Source organism: Melozone crissalis, unplaced genomic scaffold (assembly GCF_028551555.1).
Source record: "Melozone crissalis strain CALT ecotype California unplaced genomic scaffold, PUWL_Pcris_2 ptg000045l_1, whole genome shotgun sequence".
In the NCBI taxonomy this organism is placed as follows: Eukaryota; Metazoa; Chordata; class Aves; order Passeriformes; family Passerellidae; genus Melozone; species Melozone crissalis.
This window is the reverse complement of record NW_026535823.1, coordinates 24,003,100-24,023,532: the sequence shown is the minus strand read 5'-3', so window position 1 is coordinate 24,023,532 and position 20,433 is coordinate 24,003,100. Positions and strand designations below refer to the sequence as shown.

The 20,433-nt window shown below is 40.7% G+C and overlaps 1 protein-coding gene across 1 annotated transcript; it reads left to right on the top strand.

Moving 5' to 3' along the window:
• The first annotated feature begins 9,668 nt into the window (after positions 1-9,668).
• On the top strand, positions 9,669-20,433 carry LOC128943318 (riboflavin-binding protein-like). Its single transcript, XM_054286216.1, has 6 exons — positions 9,669-9,696; positions 10,550-10,705; positions 11,415-11,514; positions 12,605-12,733; positions 17,008-17,119; positions 20,191-20,433. The coding sequence occupies exons 2-6, from the start codon at positions 10,567-10,569 to the stop codon at positions 20,431-20,433; spliced, it is 723 nt and encodes a 240-aa protein (XP_054142191.1). The 5' UTR covers positions 9,669-9,696; positions 10,550-10,566.

The window sequence follows — 20,433 nt, the reverse complement described above, 5'->3', positions numbered from 1 at the left end:
CGCGGCGGCGGCGGCTTCTTCTTCTTCTCCTCCCCTCCTCCTCCTCTCCTCAGCGGCGGCGGCACGGCCGGGGCCCCATGGCGGGCGGCGGTCACGGAGCGCCGGGGCGGCGGGGCGGCCGCGGGCACCTGCGCGCGGGGCGCGCGGGCGCGGACATGCCGCGCGCTCCCGCTCCCGCCGCCTGTCAGCGAGCGCGGCCGCCGCGGCACCGCCCCCTCCCGCCCCGCGCCCGCCCGCCGCCGCCGCTATCGCGAGAGCTGCGGGAGGAGGAGCGAGACTCGCGGGCCCGGAGGGCGGGCGGTGCGGGAGTCCCGGGGGAGGCTCCGCGGCGGGCTCCGGGCTGGGCTGTCCCGGCCAGCGGTGGCCCTGCCGGGCGGAACAGCCCCTGCGTCCGTGCCCGGGCTGCCTCGCAGGAGGAGGCTGAGTGGTGTGCAATGAGGATGCCTTTTGCGGGAGTGTCGTGCGGGCACGAGGGCAGCGTTTGTGTCCCCCAGGATCAGTCTCCCTCCTGGGAGATGTTCCTGAGCTGTCTGGATCCTGTGCCTCTGCTCTGGGGCAGGGAGGCTGGAGCAGATGAGGCACTGTGGTCCCGTCCAGCCTGAACCGTGCTGTCACTCTGCGATTCTACAATTCTGCCATTCTGTGGATCGCAGAGTGAGTCAGGCTGGACGGGACCGCAGTGGCTCCTCTGCTCCAAGCTCCCTGCTCCAGCACGGGGCACAGGATGGCATCCGGACGGCTCTGAACATGGCCCGGGAGGGAGACTCTGCAATCTCTCTGGGCAATCTGTACAGATGTATGGTCACCCACAGAGTAAAGTTCTTCCTCGTTTTCAGGTAGAACTTTCTGTGCGTCATCCTGTCGCTGTGATTGTGATCCGAGATCAGCTCAGATGTCCAGCACAATCCAACTTCCCTGTCAATAAATTCTTAATTGTCCGTGAAAATCTCAGGTGGGTGCAGGACCTTCCAGATGGTGTTACACGTAGACAGTCACATCGGAAAAATGCCACAGACTTCCTCCTGCAAGACACGGTGGGATCTAAGCCCCAAGCCCGCATTGCCGGGAGAGGGGAGAACCTCTGGGCATCCCACATCCCTCCACAGGAACTCCGAGCTGCAGGAAAATGTTCACCAGCTGTGCCCCTCCACTTCTTAGGGTGTGGATTTAGATGTACTTCACCATCTTAGCAGGAAAGACAAACCGTCAGAGATTCATTACCTCAAGGAGTAGTAAGAGGATATCATCACCTTGTGTTCCATCTCAGTAGTTCACACTCTCTTGGCACTTTTGTCTTTACAAATTATTTCTTGAGGGTTTAAGTTACCAGTTTCTGCATTCATTTTTCACAAAAGCAACTTCGAAGTTTGGGGTTTTTTTTTCTTTGCTATTACATAGTCAGGAATCTTGCTGCTCCTGCAGAAAAAATAACTCATTTTTCCATTTTACCAAGCTGAAAAGACTCATAGATCTTCAACCAGGAAATCTAATTGTATAAAATTTTTATTCATTTTGTACAAAGACAACAAAAATACAATTCCCAACGATTTATCGAGGTAGAAGAGTGGGAGCATTTTTAAGTAATTATTAATATTTAAATGCTTGCTGAAAGCTATTTCAGGATGCTGGATTAGTCAGAGAGGTCTTTTTCCATCATAATTTTATGTGATGAGGATGGACAACCATGTGGAACTTCCCAGCTGGGAATCCTGCTCTAACTAAATGTAAATAATGCAAATTTATGGGATCTTGGCGTCCTTGTTAATGTGAGTCTATTAGGATGGCACAGTGCCTCATCATAATTTGGCTGGATCTTTGCCCTGTTGCAGCATAGATGCCAATTAGTTATTTGTTGGTTATGGCCTGTGGGACACCTTGCTCTGGCTCACACCTGTTTGCTTTGTGTGCCAGAAAGGAATTCATGCACACAGGAAGAAAAGTCACAATGAGGATGTGTATAACATTACCTGTCTAATATAATAAACAAATAAACATGTTAGAAACAAATCTTCACTTGTTCATCTGAGACAGAATTGCAAATAATTGCCTTCTGGTTCTGTATTTTAATTTAAAAATTAAAAATGTCTTTCATTTCTCCAAGTCAAAAAGACATTTGGGAGTTAATAGGACATTTTATTTGCAAAGAGATTGTGTTTGGTTTGCTTCTGGCTCATTTCCTTCTCTGCTTAATCCCCGTTTAGTATTTTGGACTCAAGATGTCTTTCCAATATTTTTGAAACAAAAGAACAGTGAGGTTTCATATTAACAGAATAGGAAAAATACTTCTCATTTTACTGATTCTCCCATATTTTTTTCCATTTAAACATGTCACTGAATATGACCTGAGTCTGCAGACCAGTCTGAGTGACCTGATTTTTCTTTTCCATATGAGCTAGTTTTCTGAACTTTTTTTTTTTCCCCAGCTTTAAATAAAAGTGAACAAATCATGAGAGGCTTGGCAGGGAAAAGGAGTGCAGATGAATGAGGCAGAGCGTGGTGTGGTGCTACATCAATGCTCATGATGTTTGTCTCCAGAAATCTTCTGTCACATCAAAAAAAAAGATGGAAAAATAATTAATAAAGGCTTATAAAGGGCATGAATCTTAGATTATCTGCACTGACTAACACAGAGCAGGGCACCACAGAGTCTGTGTAGCTCGTGTGCTGACGTTCAGCTAACGCAGTTTCTCTTTGCATTTCCAGATACTGCCTTTCCCTGGCTTCCACCTGGGTTTTTCCATATAAAAAAGGTCTCAGCATGCTCTTCTGATTCAGAAGGTAGCTGGAATAATGCTGCCAGGAAAAGTTCCCTTCCATTCTTCTCTAGCTGGCTTAAAGGGACTTTGGTAGGGCAGAACACAGTCTACTCAAACTCACTCCATGTTTTCTGGAATGATAAATTCCTCTGCAACATTTTTATGACTGCTTAGCACACAGCTACAGCAATAATTCCTGGAGCTGGAAGAGAGATATGCAGACTGAAGCTGTGAGGTTAAAACCTCTTTATTCCAAACAGAATAGAAAATGCTAAATAGTAGAAGTCGTTCTGCTGAGCAAGAGAATTTTCTCTTCAAAATGAAATAATTAATCATTTGAATCCCTATTAAATTTGACCATTTGGCAAAATCAGTGGCACACATAGCCCAGCTGATCACCTGCTTCCACTGTTTCCAAGGCAGAACTGCCTCACTAATGCCATCAAACAAGTCTGTCACTGCATCCTGTCATTTGTCATTCCACTCACACTGTACACACAGCCTTCCCTCTCAGCGTTTGTGCTCTGTACGAGACGGAGGAAATGGCTTTGGTTGTTCTGCATGTGAATCTGTCACGCACCTTCTGTTAGTGACCCACTTCTAATGGCATTCACAGACAAGTTCTGGGCTTTGCACTGGAATACTAATGCTTGGCAATTGGCAATGTGCAGTCAGGCAGGAGGAAGGCAGGGGACTGCGGCATGTGGTGCTGTACCTGCACAGAGTGTCAGGAATGACAAGTAATTAACAGGCTGCATGTCATCACCCTGACTCCTGCCAGCTTCCCCAACTCCATGCATGTGACAGCATTCTTTCTTCAAGATTCACCAAAAAAAAAAAAAAAAAAAAAAAAAAAAAAACACAAAAAAACCCCCACCATGCTACAACTAAAGAATACAGTTATAAGCAAAATAAAAAGTACAGGTAACAAAGTCCCACAGAGCCAGCAAGAAGTGCTGGGCAAAGCTTTGACTGAGACCAACCCATTGTTCTTTATAGAATGAAGCATCCTTTTGTTCAGCAAAGCTCAAGATCCCTATCCCAGCCCTGCCAGGCTGCCTGCACAGCACAGGACTGCAGCCACAGAGTACAGCTCCCCATCAGCACCCCCAAGCTCCAGGGAAATTGTGAGAAACAAAGGATTTTCCAAAAGAACACAGGAGAATTTGTAAATCTGGGACCTTGACACAATCTAGGCAAAATTTCTCATCATCTGGATCTAGTGAGGTCTCCTGTTTGAGAATCACAGAATATTCTGAGTTGGAAGGGACCCACAAGGATCATCAAGTCCAACTCTTAAGTGAATGGCCAACATGGGGATTTAACCCACAACCTTGGTGTTATCACCACCATGCTCTGACCAGATGAACTCATCTCAGGGTCGAGAATGACAAATTTTAGACATTTGTGTCATTAATAAAAATACTCATAGTTACATAAGGATTTTTTACAGGAAGGTTGTAAACAGTTGTGCTTCAAGGCACAAACTAAACATTGACTTAGGAGGATTATGAAGAACTTTGTTTCTAGCAGGCTTTTTCCATTAAAGTATACTATATCATATATTATTCCAGTGCATCTTCTCTGGAAACTACTACTATTAGTCTGTTCTAGGGATAGACTAATGAAGTAAACCAGCAGACATATGAATGGCAATTACTAGATCTAGATATAGCAAAATTCCAGTCATTACTGGATATGATTTGCTTTCCAATAATTGTTTTCCTTCTTTGTATACCATGAAGGACATGTATCCTTGTTTGCAGTGATGCAGTATGTCAAAGTGACAGCTTTGCACTGCTCTAACCTTGTTCTAGGTATCATATTTACATCTGATGAGGGAATAGAAGATAAAGATATGAAAATATGTAGTAGAAATTAAAAATTATTGTTGTGAAGTATCAGGAGAGCTTAGTGCAATAGCTAAGTCAACAGCACTTCTTAGCTACAAGAGCTCATCAAGCACATTAGAGCTTTAAACAGAGGAAGAGACCAGTGAATGTGCTGCTCTCTGTCAGTTTGGGCTTGACTGTACAGCAATTGCTGCAGTAGGGCTGCTACCCCTGTGTGTGAACAGAGGACAAAATACATCCCCACAAAATAACCTATATTTGTGTGTATTTCTGAAAGGTCCAAAAAGAGAAGCACATTAGGAAGGGAGAGAGATTGGCCAGCAGGAGTAGATTCAGATTCTGAATTGTTGTCACCCTCTCTTTGGCACCCAAACAAAGAGGAGATTTAAGAAGGGCCAAGGGGAGGATTACACGTGGTTCTACTGTTACTTACAGAAATGCCTCCCAAACAGAAGATGACAAATACAAAACAGCAGCCCTGGAAATCCAACAGCTGTGCTGGGAAGGTTGGCACTGGGGTACTTTGAGGGACTTAAGGTGTCTGTGTTGAAAGAGAACAGTCAAAGAGGGCCTTAGATAACTGAAGAAGGATTTGGAAGAAAAAACAAGCCTTGGTTTATACAACAGAGAGCAGAGCCATTTGAGGAGTGCAGGGAGAGAGATGGAAATGTAAACAAAGGCACTGGGCAAAAAACCACCTGTTTCATGAGTGTTGTGGTCAATTTTCTAGCCACAGAATCATCACAGGACAATGAGTCAAGCTCTCTGGGACTAATATGGCATGTATGGGAGTCATTCATCAGAGACAACGTGTCCTCCTTAACATTCATCCCTGCAGTGATGCCAACAGGAAAAGCTCAGCAGTGACTCATCTGGTGGTTTGCAGTCACTGCCTTCTAATATGTTGACCAGTATGATCTCACTGTTACCTTGTGCTTGCATTATTTGTTTTCTCTGTAGACCTGTCAGCTCTTCATTTTCATTACAAGGTGTTCAACACAACAATTAAAAAAGAAAAACAGCACAGAATGTCAACACAGTGGGGCACAGAGGCTGGCAGTTCTGACTGAGGTTCGCCAGTCCTACCCCCACATGTCTCTCTCAGTGTGATACCACCCTTTTCAGCAACAAAACTCTTCTTCAGCTGTGCTATAAACTGAAACTGGTTCACACAGAAACACTGGAGGCAAGGGGAGCACTAGATTTCTCTTTGCTGTATCACTTTCCCCAGTGGAGGGAAAGGGGCAGTACAGGACCCAGGCACAGAGGGGACTGTGGGATGTGACCACCCAGAATCCAGTAATGGCATCAAGTACTTTAAAACACTACATCACAACTTTAGGCAGGGACATCTAGGCATTATCTCTATTCAAATAATGATTACCCATAATACAAGTGTAATTTTTTTTTAATGTATTGCTATTCCCCTAAGAGGAAATTCATCACTCATAAGTGATTTCTACATAAGTGATGTAGAAAAATCAGTTAAATATTAATGGTCTAAATTCAAAGCATGATTGCAGCTGGTTGTTTCTGGAGTATAGGTCAAATTGGACACAGATTTTCTTTGTCACTTGTGAAAGTCCCCTTCACACCAGTCAGGAGCTACCCAAACCCTTCTTTGTAGAAAAACTAACAGTAGTTGTTAGTGGTTCAAGGAACCCCACAGTAACAGACTAGCAGAATGTGAAAGGCAAATGAAAGACTCAGGCAAAGGAAGAGCATTCTGTTATGCTTTCAAGAGGTGCTTTCAACTCAGTAATAAGCTGAAATAAGTAGGTTTTTTCCCCTTTAATTTTGAAATGCCTAACATGGGGCTTAAAATGACATTTTTACAATTCTAATTTGTTGGTTTGGGTTGTAATTCCTTTTTAAACCTACCATTCATTAAAATATCTGCTTTTTTACCCACCACTGACTCACACTCTTCATTATATAAAATTACTGGTGCTTTTGTCGTTCCTGTGCCCTGTTGGAGAACTAGCTCAGCAACATTTGTGTACTCAAATAAAACAAATAAGCCTTACTTTGTTCTGTGATGTATTCCTTACACCAAGAAAAAAAGAATAGGAGAAATCCTATCAGTGAACTGTAACAAATCACACCTCAGATTCAGTAGCATTAAGATTTGACCTCAGCTGTTTTTCTCCAGAGTCAGAAGTGCCAGACTGAGTCCATCTGGAGTGTCTCCCCTGGCATTCAGCTTGACTTGTGACATGATACATTCAACCAGGACCTGTGAAGACAAACTCTCAGTTCTAAAGTCTGACATAATGGAAGCCCAGGTTATGCACTTCAGTGATCATCAAATAACATGTTCTTGTTACAACTTTAAATGCAGTTCTGCATTTAAAGGAGCGTCACTAAATTAGACAACAACCTGTCCTCCTAATTACATTTTTTGTTACAGTTAACAAGAAAAACACTTCCAACCTCTGAGCATGCAGACTCACGCTGAGACACGAGGAACAAACAGATTAATTTCATTAGCAGATATTGCCATGTCTAATAAAGCTGTAACAGGCCAACTGCTCTAATTTACACTCCTGAAACTCAGTCTCCCTCCAGTCACACTGTTGTTACACTTTCAGGGTGCCAAGAAGGGAAATGGATCTGGCAATTGTCACTGGTTGGAAGTACAAACAATTTTTCCCTTAACTGCATCGGCTTTGCAGAGTTACCAAGAATATAAAAGCATGAAAGCTTGCTGCAGTCATTAAAGAGATCTGACTCACAAAGCAGGGATCACTTTGTTGAGTTACAAGATGTCAGTTCACATAGTTACTAAACTGAGTGCCAGAAGCTGGGGAAATTGGAAACTATATTTTTTAAACATTTTTCCCTAATTTTCTACCCATGGCTTGTGCCAGGAGGAAATTGCTCAGGTAGATGACTCTTGAGACCTAAGAGTCTAATGTGTGAGACCTAAGCAGTGTTTGTGGGTTTGGAATAGATGCATGGGTTGCTAACACCATTGGCCACTATCAATTAAATCATCAGATGAGGATAATTTATTGTTGTGGTGCCTGAATTTTTGTCTGTGGCAATACCTCAACAGCATCCATGCTTTCACTCTAGCTTCTGAAGAGATTAATAGAAGTTACAGGGTACTGATATCAAATTTAAAATGAAACAGCAGTAGGAATCTTTAAAGTACAAGAATATCACCAAGTGCTGGAAAGTGAGTTAAATTTTAACAAATTAAGATTAATGACCCCTTAAAGTATGTGAAGAGGTAAGAAAATTCCTTTAACAAAATTTCCAGTATAAGACATCAGACAAAGCAATTGGTAGAGAATACTTTTAGAAAAAAAACAAGATTCACTTCTCAGGAGATGATGTATAGCCAACATCACTAAAAGCTCCTTACCCTGAGCCTGCTTACATGTACTGCTAACCAAAAGCCAAGTCTGGGAAATCACAAACATATGACAATTTTCCTTCCTGCTGCTAGAAACTCTGCCTAATCTCCCAGCAAGCAGTCCCATTTGGCTCATACTCAAAGCCTGAGAGCCATCCCAGTTTCCTATAGCTTAATATAATTTGTATGCCAATTCAGTGAGCAGAGGCATTACAAGAACCTCCTGGCATGCTGACACCTCACCAGTGTCCATGAACTTCTCACAATCCAAGCAGGAAGGAGCAGAGCATGGACTGTTTCTGTGTTTTTCACCAGGCTGGCCAGCCTGTCCGCTCCTCACAGGGCTGAAAGTCAATGTTCATATTTTACTTTGGTCTTTATTTGTCCGACTACACAGATCTGAGTGCTGAGCAGCACACACCAATCCTTTACTTGGCAAAGCAGCAAGGAGCCCCATGAATTTCAGCCAACACTAGATCAAGCCACATGAGGTGAAAGCATGGGTAATAAGCCATTAGATTGACTTAATTTTCTCCTATAGTTACTTTATGCCTTTTTAAACTTGCCTTAATTATATTCATTCTCTAAATTTGCCTTAATTAAATTCATTCTGGAACATGAAAATTGCTCAGTTTCCACTCATCTGGAAAAGGCTCTTTTTAGGCCAGCAAGACTCACCTTGAGGCATTTACTAGAGCTAGGAGTCAGTGCTTACAGTTTGTAGAGATTGTTTTATTGTCATGCATGTGCCTTTGCACACTGAGAATCATACCACACTTCTACTGTGCCAAGGTTTGTATTTTCAAAAAAGAAAAGGTTAGTAGATAATGGCCTCAGAGAATTATCTGACAAATCAGTGTTCTATTTAAAACACAAAACCAACAGATGCTGCTTTCCTCATGCATATAAATAATTGCAAGGTACTGAGGGGTGTTGCTCTTTACAGTACAGCAAGACAACCTGTGAAAATGAGTGCAACCATTTATCATCACCACCAATGGCTTATGTTTAGATGCAAATGCTCTTTGCAGAAAGCAGGTTTCCCAATGAAATCCCATCAGGAGCCACTGTCAGCGGTACAATCAACCATTTCTTGTAGTGCTTGTGAGCCTGTTTGTAAGGTACATATGAGACAGGTATAGAGCAACCAGGGTGAACAGCAGCAGGTTTGGAAGGGATCTTATAAAGAGAGAGCAAAGAACTGGAAATCAGGAAACATGGACTATCTTCCAGGGCAGGTTGCAAAATTACTGTGTAACAAGGCAAGCCATTAGTCAGAATTAAATCAGTCAGGCTGAAATGAGAAGCATTTAATATCTTGAATTCACTGAAGCCTGAATTTGTGGTGAGAGCTCCATGAAACTGTTGTAGAAATTAATTTAATAATTAATAATACAAGGAATCACAGAAAAATCAGGCAGGAGGGGTTAATGGCATTTGAAATATAGGAGAGCTATTGTTTTTTTAATTCTAACCCGTGTTTGTACTTTCTTCTTTATCATGTCGACGTTTGCAAGCAATAAAAGGGCATTATGTGCTGGTCATTGCATCTGCTTTTGAGATAAATTTGTGTTAGCATTCCAAAGGGTCAAGGAACTCTTCCAGGGCAAACAAACTCTGGAGCACTGATGCCAGATGGTGTGTATATAAAGTGGAAAATGGGAAAAGCAATTTACAGTGTTCCTGTTCCAGGGAGAAGTATCACTCAGAAGGAAAGCAAAAGAGGTGAGAAATTACTGAGAAACTGAAGAGATAATTTTCTTCTTCTGTATAAATTGTTCTTTATATCTGAAAAGTCTAGGTACATAGAAGAACTGCAGTGCTTATTCAGACAAAATTGTTCCAAAAAGTTAACAGGAATATTTAACTAAAGAATGAAGGATTAAATTAATAATATGTACAAAGAATAATGCATTGATTTATGTAAAAAATTCTAGATTTATCTTTATAGGTGACTAATGTACAGCCTGTATTAGAGACATTTTAGTCATAAAGACAAAGCGTTTTTGTCTTGCATTTTGACCAAACTCCACAAAAGAGGCAGAAAATAACTGGTCAGATTCTTAAATATAAATTAGCATAACTTCAACAAAGGTGAGTATTCTATATAATTTATCCAGCTCAGGTGGTGAACACTACTATCTCACTTGCAGTTGTATTTAATACATAATTTCCAAGTGTGCAAAAAAACTCTTCAGGTTTTAGAACTTGTCAATATTTTCTTCAAATCTAGTGAAACATACAAATGTCTCTTGGAAGGTTTGAAAAATAATTCAGCTCAGTGGAAGAAATTTAAAATAATTTTCTTAAATACTGAAAATTTTAATATGTTTTCATACATAGCCTGAATTATTGATGACTTTTATCACCACCAAAGCTCAGAAATATGTAACAGAAGGCTAAGTGTTCAGTTATAAACAAATAGGAAGAGAGAATGTGTCTTAGTATTTCTGTGTGCATCTTTGCTGAGCATTTTTATTTGATCATATATGTAGTATTTTAAATGCAGTCCTTCCTTTTAATGTTATGGGTTCTCCTAGAAATAAAAGATGTAAACAAAGACTTCTGTCCATACAGGAAAAAGAGCTGAAGAACAATGCTGAGGTTTGCTATCACCCTCCTTGCTGTCATAACATCATCCACCTGCCAAAAACATGGATGTCTGGAGGGGGACACCCAAAAACTGAAGCCAGGTCCTGAGCCAAAGATGCAAGAGTGCACTCTGTACTCTAAATGTAAGAATGGTTTAATTTTTTCCAAATATGGTCAAGAAGTACAGCATTGTACACACTAATTGTTTTGGCATTTCCCCTAATTTCTCAAAAATATATAAGATGCAGTATACATTGTATTTGAAAAGCCTCCTTCATTGGCATTTTGCGGCATGCAAACCAAGAGTAAGGTTCTGGGTCTTAACAAAGTCAGCTGTAAAACTCTTATTGACTTCATTTATTTTCTTTTCAAAATTCTGATGCAGTTTGCCTTTCTTGTAGTTCCAACTGCTTAAAAATGTTTACAGCAAAGATTATTTTGGTTTATTGCAATTAAGTATAAGAATGAATTGTAGCAGACGCCAAATGGGAAAATTTGAAATCAAAATTCTATTGTAAGATTCTTCAACTCTATTTTTTTTTTTTTTTGATTGGTAGTTTTCAAAGTTAGTATCCCTCGGGATGTGGCATCTGGCAGAATACTGGTAAAATTCTTGGGACTGTCTGGACACAACTTGACAAAGCACTGTTTATGTCAGTCTGCCTCACCTGGCATTTACACTGCCACTTTCACATCCAAAATTATTGGAGCTTGAGTACATGTTCTAGTTACTACTCAGAGACTTTATCACATTATGGTTCAAACCAGACTCATCTTACATTTTGTGCCTTCCGAATACAGTGTTAAGAAGGAACACTTCTTAATGCAAGATCTTTGTTTTACTCCCAACAGTTTCCTGTTGCTATGCAGACTTCACAGAGCAATTGGCTCGTTCCCCGGTAATTAAAGTAGGCGACAGCTACTGGAACAGATGTGGGCAGCTCAGTAAATCGTAAGTCAGCTTTGATGTTTGCTGTGTCCTGCTTCCCCTGATCTGGGCTGGAGCAGCCACCAGCTGCTGATGGACATTAGGATACCCTAGAGATTATGTCACCCAGCCTAGCTCCCATCACCATTTCTCTATACCTGACCAACCTCTGACTCTTCTTCTCACACAAACCCACAAATCCCCAAGTCTACACAATTTCTGCCATTCTTTCAAGACAGGGTTATGTTTTTTCAAATTTGCTTTCAGTATAGAGCCAGATCTTGCAATGCAAACCAGTCATAAACCCAGTAGGTGACAACCACCCTGCACTTCTGTAGCTCTCCAACCATCACCCACCAGTGAGAGTGATCTGTAATGAATAGAGACCAGGCTTTTTCCTTTGTTTAGAAAGCACATCAACTAGATTACTAAATCTCACCCAAAAAAAAGCACAGGAGTCCAGAAAGGAAAAGGCTGAAAATTTAGAATAAAATTCTTGTAGTCCTGTGGGTTTTGTAACCATGAAAAATGTCTCCTTAATTAAGATTTTTAGTACCCTGTTAGATGTTAAAGCTGTGAAACATGGCAAGTTATAGAAATAAAGGGATGGAAGTACAAAACAATTAAGCAAAAACAGATGTGAAAAAGTAACAGCTCTTGCCTGCCCCTCCCAGGAGAGCATCACAGTATGTGATTTTAAGTAAATTCAGCTGGGCTGTGGGAAAAATCTAAAGATTAGTGAAACCATCAGGCTACAGCACAGACAAAGCTTTATACTATAGTTTTAAACTACATTTTATTATTGTCTGGAATCATTGTTGCCAGGAAAACTCAAGGCCTCAAAAGTTTACAGAAAGCTTACACAAATAGGGCTGAAATATGCATGGAAACATTTGTGCTGTAGCTGGCTGTGGTAATTGCACAGTCACAGCCTGTGCACAATGCCAGAGGAATGAGTTTCAAACTTAGGCATTAACAGGGCCAAAGGATGCTTTTCTGTGTTTTTCTCCTAATCCGTTGTATTGCATCCACATCAAAGCAGGCCTAGAAAACTCGGGCTGTAGCCTTGATGCTCAGAAACAGGCTTATTTGTGGCTTTTCTCATCCACCACAGCTGTGAAGATTTCACAAAGAAAATCGAGTGCTTTTACCGGTGTTCTCCAGATGGTGCTTACTGGACCCATCCCAATGACACTGCTGCTATCCAGGCTGTTCCATTGTGTCAAAGCTTTTGTGATGACTGGTAGGTTCAGCTTTTTAATCAAAGTATTTTTATTTAGTTTTAATATGCCCATGATTCAGTGGTGTTAAATCACCTTTTCTCTTGTTCCGCTTCTGAATTTCTTGTTTGTTGTCTCTGCTTTTCCTTCTGCCTAGCTACTGCCCCTAAAATAATAATGGCACAGGTTGTGAATGCAGGATGGGGACACTAAGATGAGTTTAGTGACCTGGGGACAGCACTGCCCTGCTCTGGGGGAGGATGCAGTGCAGTGGCATTGTGAAAGAGGGGCTCCTGCCACACTGACAGGCACTGGCAGCAGCAAGGGCCTGCCCACCCTTTGAGAAGTCCATGTCTGTGAAATATTATTTACACAATGAGCATTTTCAGTGTGAATACTTGATCATTACATGATACATTTGTTTTGCATGTATAAAATGCACTACAAAATCAGGAAAGACATCAACTCATGTGGGATCTCAACAAATTATTGTTACAAATTAGCTTCGTTCCTTAATTTTTCACCCTTGACCTTATGCCTTCTATCATCACACTCTCTAAAATCTCTTCTAAAAGCCTGAATATCAGAGACAATTGCAGCCAACTAATGCCAAAATTATTAATAGCAATGAGCAGCATAATAGCATTGAATTTTGTTTCCTAAAACTCAGCATCAGAGAATCACATTATGTTTTGAGTGCAAGGCACATGGCAGGGCAACCCAGCACCCATCTGTCCTTAGTGTTGGGGCAGGAGAATTATATCCATGTAGGGTACTGAGATTTTTCCACTGGTACTTATCCAGCATATATCTCTCCCTCCCTCTCTCTCCTTTCCCTCCCTGTTTTGAGATGTTGGATCTTAAAAACATCACCATGGGACACATAAACTCAGTCAGCACCTTATGAATGTTGTGCCCAGTCACTGGAGGAACTTGTCTGGATGTGTGTGTGAAGCACAAACACCCCATGCTCTGTTCACACTATAAGATTATAAGTGCTAGCTTTCCATGAAAATAATGGACTGTGAATGTCTGGATCCCTTAGGCCACTCTGAAAATCATGGAAAACCATTACACTACTCTAAAAATGTTATAAAAGAGCTTTTCTTAAAAGTACAGAAAATACAGAACGCAGTTTACACAAGTTGAATATTATTGACATGTGGATCCATTTCCATTCCCTCCAAGGGCAAAATCATGCATGCAGTGCAGAATTTTGGTAGAATTTGTCTTCAAATATGTCTCCATTGCTTTGTGCCAGTGAAGGAAACAAGAAGCATAGATTGGATTTGTAATGGAAATGAGTTTGAAAGGCTGATGTATTTCTTAGCTTTCCTAGAGGTTTCTCTAGGAATGAATTTTATTTCTGTGTCAGGAAACTACATGTGCCTCAGGAACAGATTTGTCATGTGCAGTCTTCCTTGCTAATTTTTTTGTAATCTTCTAAACCGAATCCAGATTATTGACCTCCTTGAATATAAAGACTGAGACCTTGAATTTCCCTCAGTGCTCTGAATCTTAAAGTTCAGAACCAATTACCAAATATTGCATTTGGGTGTTAAAGCACTGGCATTGCCGGTGACCTCTAGAAGAGATCTAATAGGCAAAATGATAGAATACTGTTATCTAAAACAAATGTGTCCCAAAATAAGCAGCATGAAAAGTCTTTACTAAACTGTTATACCAAGTGAAAGTGTAAAGATAGAAGAAAATGTGTGCTGTAAGTTTAGTTTGCATCTATTAACTAGTTTAAGCCAGCTTTATTGTATATGAGGTTTATACCAAAGTGTAGATCATTGTAGGTCAATTGTAGATCATGCAGGTCAATATTACATTGCAAAATCCTCAATTTTGTTCCCTGGGCACTTCCAGAGCCTCCAGGTAAACAGTATTTTCAACTTCTGGGGTGTAAACAGTTCTTTTAACTTTTAACAGTGGGGTGACTGTGAGCTGCTGCCCAGGATAATTGATTCCTTTCCAGTAGAGTCTCTGGCAGAGAGAGGATCTGCTCTAAACAAGTCCTGAGCAATGATCTATGGCTCCTGTTGGCGTCACAGACGCCTGGCCTGAATCAAAAATGTACTGATGGCCCATTACCCTGCATGCTGCTCTGTGTGCCTGCCTAATGCCAGTGTCAAACCCATTCCCTCACCCTGCTTAAGGCCTCAGGCTAGAAAAGAGCCTGGACAGAATTCCCACTCTTTCTGGTGATTTAAAGTAACATTTTTTCATGTTCTATTCACTGGAGCCCTTTAGCATGCTGTAGCCCTGCTGGTGATGTGACCTAGTTTCTCTACATACTGTGAGTGTGCCTGCTGCATAGTGTATGTCTTTGTGGCCAGAAATGTGCAGAGTATTCTGAATGAGCAGTGACTTAATTTAAAAGAAATCCATCTGAGTAGCTTGGGGCCTTCCTTTTCTTTCTATTGTTTTAGGACTCCTTGCTCTCACTAGTCCTTAAACTATTGCTTTTGAAAGAGCCCAATGTACAAGTCACTTTCTCATTCACCTGTGGAAGGGCCCTGTGTCCTATAAAAGGGAAAGAGCTAATTAGAAAAAATACAGTGGAAAAGGCTTATTTTAAAATAAAAATATTCTGATCATTATACATAGGGAACTAATATGGTCAGGGAGGGTCTTTTAAGTATTTATGTTTCTCACATTTAGTTAATGTTCAAATAAGCAACTTAGCAGTTTCTGGAATGTAGAAATTAGACTTTTCATAAACCATGACTTTTCAGAAAGTTGACTTCATAATTACTTCCATTGGGATAAAGAAAAACTCCTAACAATGGAATTATGCCATGTCACCTGCTTATAGAAAAAAACACAGGTAATAATCGTGATTAGGAAACATTTCACCTTGACAAGTCAATAAATAATGGTGAATAAAAATATAAACACTTTAATTAATATATTTTATTCATATTCCTGAGGAAACCAGATGCATACCATGAATATTAATTTCTCATATTTTAGCCTCTATTTCCAGCAGGGCCCCTATCTCTGACAGCAGATTCAGGGGTGAACCCATTGAGAGTACATGTCTTCTGACTCAGAGCTGTTTACTTCAGGCCTTGGTCACCTTCCATCTGTTATTGCTCTTTCTCCCTCCAAAAAGCCCAGAAAACCAGTGTGAAGGTACTGCAGATATGCATCTTCTGACCTTTCTGCATTTGCAAATCTACTGCAGTGTCCAGTTCTCGTGACCACATGACAACCCACATATTTCATTTAGAAATGTAAGGCTGCAGCCCTCGTGATATCAAAACTGTTTTGAAACATGACCCTGAAGATTAAAATGGCAAACAGAAAAACTATCCAAAGGCACTATTACGAATACCATGCTAAATATGAACTTCCTAGAAGCTGTGCCTCATTATTTTGGCACTCTCAGTCACTGGTATGAATAGGTCGACAAGTCAATGAGACTAAATTTAAGAAGATGTTAACTGGCTTGCAGAAAGTAAAGTCCTTAAGTAAAGTCCTTAAGAAAGGTAAGAGCCAAAAAGTACAGCATAAAAGAAAAGTGGAAGGGAGGAAATTATGTAGGATAATGCTAAGTCATGAGATCTCTCATCACATTGACCAGCCAGAACTCTATTCATTCCAGACCATTTATAGGGTTTTTTCTACATTACGACTTACAAATTTAAAATAACTTAAAATTCAAGATTTTAAACCTATGCTTTAGAGGACTCTTATCTCTTTCTCTTTTTAATTTCTTTGAAAATGTTATTCTGAGGCTGACAGCCTATTAGCTTATATTATTTTGGTTTTTGTGGAATTTCCTTATTTCAGTGCACATTCCTCATAGCAACTCCCCTGCCTGGCAAACATCATTCTTATTGTCCCATATTAATTCATAAATACAAACTTTCCCCACATCTCCTTCAAGTGACAGTTCACCCTTAGCAGACCTATGCTCTGTTATGATACTGAACAGCAGCGTTCATGAAACTCCCTCTCTCTCTCCCAGGATTTCCTCCACTCAGAAACATCAGATAAACAAGCAGAAAACACCCACAACACGAGCCCTTTGCTAAGTCTGTCAGTATAAAAGGTAGTGAGTGAACTGTTTAGCTTTCATGAGAATTTAGGTTTTCCTGGGCAGCTCAGAGTTTATGAACATGTCAAGCTAAGATAATGTGCACATTGCTTGAAGATCTGTTGCTAAGCTGCACTGTAATCACACCATGTTACTAACAAAGCCCCTGGACATCTCTTGGAGTTGAATCTGAGTCCAATGAAAAATGTGAGAGAAGTAACTTTGTCTTCCACACTAATCTCTATGAAGGTATGAAGCCTGCAAAGATGATTCCATATGTGTTCGTAACTGGCTGACAGACTGGGAGTGGGATAAAAATGGAGAAAACCACTGTAAGGATAAATGTATTCCATACCATGAGGTAAGAAAACCTGATCAACTGAAGCAGAAACTATGGCATTAGGAGTTCTGGGGTCTTTTCCCTGAATATATGGGAGTAAAATACCCTCAGTGAATTACTTTTACTTTAGCAGTTTCAAGCCATTCCTACATCAGATTTTTAAGTATACAAATTTTCACACATTCATTTTTATGTACAGCACTCACTGTAGGTAGATATACATTTAATTAATCACTATTCATTCCACTCAGGAAACAAAAGTCCAAGAAACACAGATATTTTAACCCAGTGGGATTTAGAAAGTAAAAGATAAATGAACTTTGTTCATACAGAAACACTCAGATGCAATTCATAGTGTTCCTTACACAATATGGAGCTCTACACATCTCTGTCTTTTTAAATTGGAATGTGAATTCCCCAACCAATGAGGAATTTTTGAAGTTTTCTTGCCTATTGGGTATCTTTGCCCTATTCTCTATTTTACCTTGTCCTTCTCCATCCCATCTTTCTGAGAATGTTTAATGGTTGGGATAACTAATTTTATGAGCAAAAGTGTATAAAATGAGAACTGACATGACTTAAGGAGTAAGACTGCCTGGAACCTGGTCTACAGACTTTTCCAGAGTCAGGTAGGATTTTTCTAGTGACTCAAGTAAGTTTAGCATCAGAGCAATATAATACAGTTCAAAGGTGTATTTGAATATTTTTAACAGTTGAACTTCACTGAGTCCATGAAAAACTGCCCAAATTGAAGAAGTAAACAAAATTTAGGTGAAGTGCTTAGGGATTGGTATTAAGGCTTGCAGATTCATTATTTTGAATTCAATTCAAGTGCATGTACTTCCAGAAGTCAGTTCAGAAACTGATATAAGTGGAAAACACAGTCCAGTTCATGCTGGATTGCTGTCTGCCTTGCAAAAGTGACACTAATCAGCAGACTCAGGAAGGTGGCCAAAAACAAACGGGCTGTGGAAACTTACAGCTTAGTTTCCCAGATGTGCTAAATCATCAGTAGTTCCAGATGAAGGGAAAAACAAAATTATAATCTCCATAAATAATCTGCAGTCTTTGTTCAAGTTGTCCCCGTTTCAGAGATAGTTTTTAACCTTGAGTTCCCTTGCACTTATTTCTTAAAGAAAATATACCATCTGCAGGGAAAAACATGCAGTAAATTCCAAGGTCTTATCACTTGAAACCAGGCACAGCTATTCCTTAACTAAATGGAACCACACCCTAAAATACCCATGTTTTTCACCACAAATAGGCTTGCATGGTAAGTAATCATAAGGATGAAATTTCTGCAGAGAAACTAAAAAACATACATTTCCCATATGAAGATTACATGATGTACAAACACTAGACTGCCTTGGTTTGGACTCAGCTCATGGAAGGGTTCTCACACATCAGAGCACTGTAGACAGTTCCTTCTTTCACACAGAGGAGCAATCAGCGGCCCTACATGCGATGTATGCAAGTGGTTCTAAGGCCCATTTGGGACAAGTGCTGAATAAAGAACAAGAGCTGAATATTAGGATGTGCAACTGACCATGGCCAGTTTTAGCCTTGTCATTATTCTCCCAGCTGGGTGCTCCCCAAGCAGTGTTAATGCACAGGCTAGGATATTTTCCAAGAAGAGCCAGAATCCTTTGCAGAAATTCAGGAATATGTTGGGGAAACAGGCTATGTGCTCCATGTGTTTGCTGCAACATTCTGATTATCCTGTGATCTTTAAGCAGAATTAGGAGGAAGGTAAAAATAAAATTATCAATTTAGCAAGTAGAAAAGTACAAACACATTACAGAACCTGTGGGACACAAGTATAGGGTGTAGAGAGGTCTCTTCCATAAAGACCTAAACAAACCCATGTGACAGGCTTTAATAGTTTCTGGGATGATTAGCTAAAAGCAGGTAGAAATTCAGAACTGCACAGGAGCTGGAAGGAAATATCTAATGCTACTTAAAATCACAGGAACAGTAGGAAAGAAAGAGCTAAGATCTGTCTGCCCTGAGAACACAAGGAAAGAACTAAATGGAGGAGGTTTCCTTTTCTGACCCTGCTCCCAGTGCATCATCCCACCTCCATACTCCTTCTCCAGCACCTGCAGCATCCATGGCCCAAGCCCTGGCTAGAGATGGTATTGGCTGAGAAGCTGGTTTACAGAATGCAGACTCTTTGGGGCTGTTTGAAATGGACTTTGTATTCTTCATAAAGGATAGTTTTTAAAGGCAAAAGACGACATAATTTTTTGCACATGGGAACACAGGGAAGAAGTTGCTAATTTCTTCAGATAATCTCAAGCTGAGCAGGCAGAACATTGTCACAATGTGACCTCAGCAAACAAGCAGTATCTTTGTTGTGTGGTTGACAGGTCCTATGACACAGGACTTAAAAAATGCAATAGTAGCAAGAACAGAACAGTTTCACTTGATAAGGGTACAAGAAGCTGCAATTTGCAGTTTCTTGAGCCAGAAAGGCCATTGTCCCACTGGAAAAAGCACCTTGGAAGCTTGACAAAAACTTACTTTCTTCAAGCAGTTGTTAAATTATGTCTCTTTTCTTTGCCTGCAAGGTCCTGCCCGGCCATGAAGTACATTGCAGCAGGCACAATGAGATCCCTCGGAGCTGTGACTCCACTGGGCTCTCTCTGGCCTGTAAATAAAAAGATTCCTGTATTCAAAGCACTATCTGGCACTTTGAGCACTACTCCGATTTCAAGGCATGTCAGAGTGTCCCGACATGCTACAAGTTGTAAAAGCTCTCACACACAGCTTCAACTGTCAGCCCCAGAGAGCTGCTGGGCTGTCAGCCCCAGGGTGGAAACAAAGGGCAGCTGTTGATCCCTGCATTTTGTGTAACCACTTGCTCTCAAAACAGGCAAATTACTTTTGCCAGTTGTGGTACTGGGTAACATTTTCAGACATCTCAGAAGAGACGAAGCATAGCACACAACAAGACAGTCAATTACTCCAGACAGTGTTTTTATATCCTGGTACCAATTTTTAAAAAGTGATAAATGTTGATGAATTTGATACAAACTGCTGCTAATTCAATTTCTTTAAATGTAATGAGGTATTTCTTATTTGACACACAGATGTATGCAAATGGGACTGACATGTGCCAGAGTATGTGGGGGGAGTCATTCAAGGTGAGCGAATCCTCCTGCCTCTGCTTGCAAATGAACAAGAAGGACTCGATTGCAATCAAGTACATCCTCTCCAAAAGCTCAGAGGAAAGCTCCAGCAGCAGCAGCAGCAGCAGTGAGGAGCATGCCTGCCAAAATAAACTCCTGAAGTTTGAGAAACTAAAGCAAAAGGAAGGTGAACAGAGCAGATAA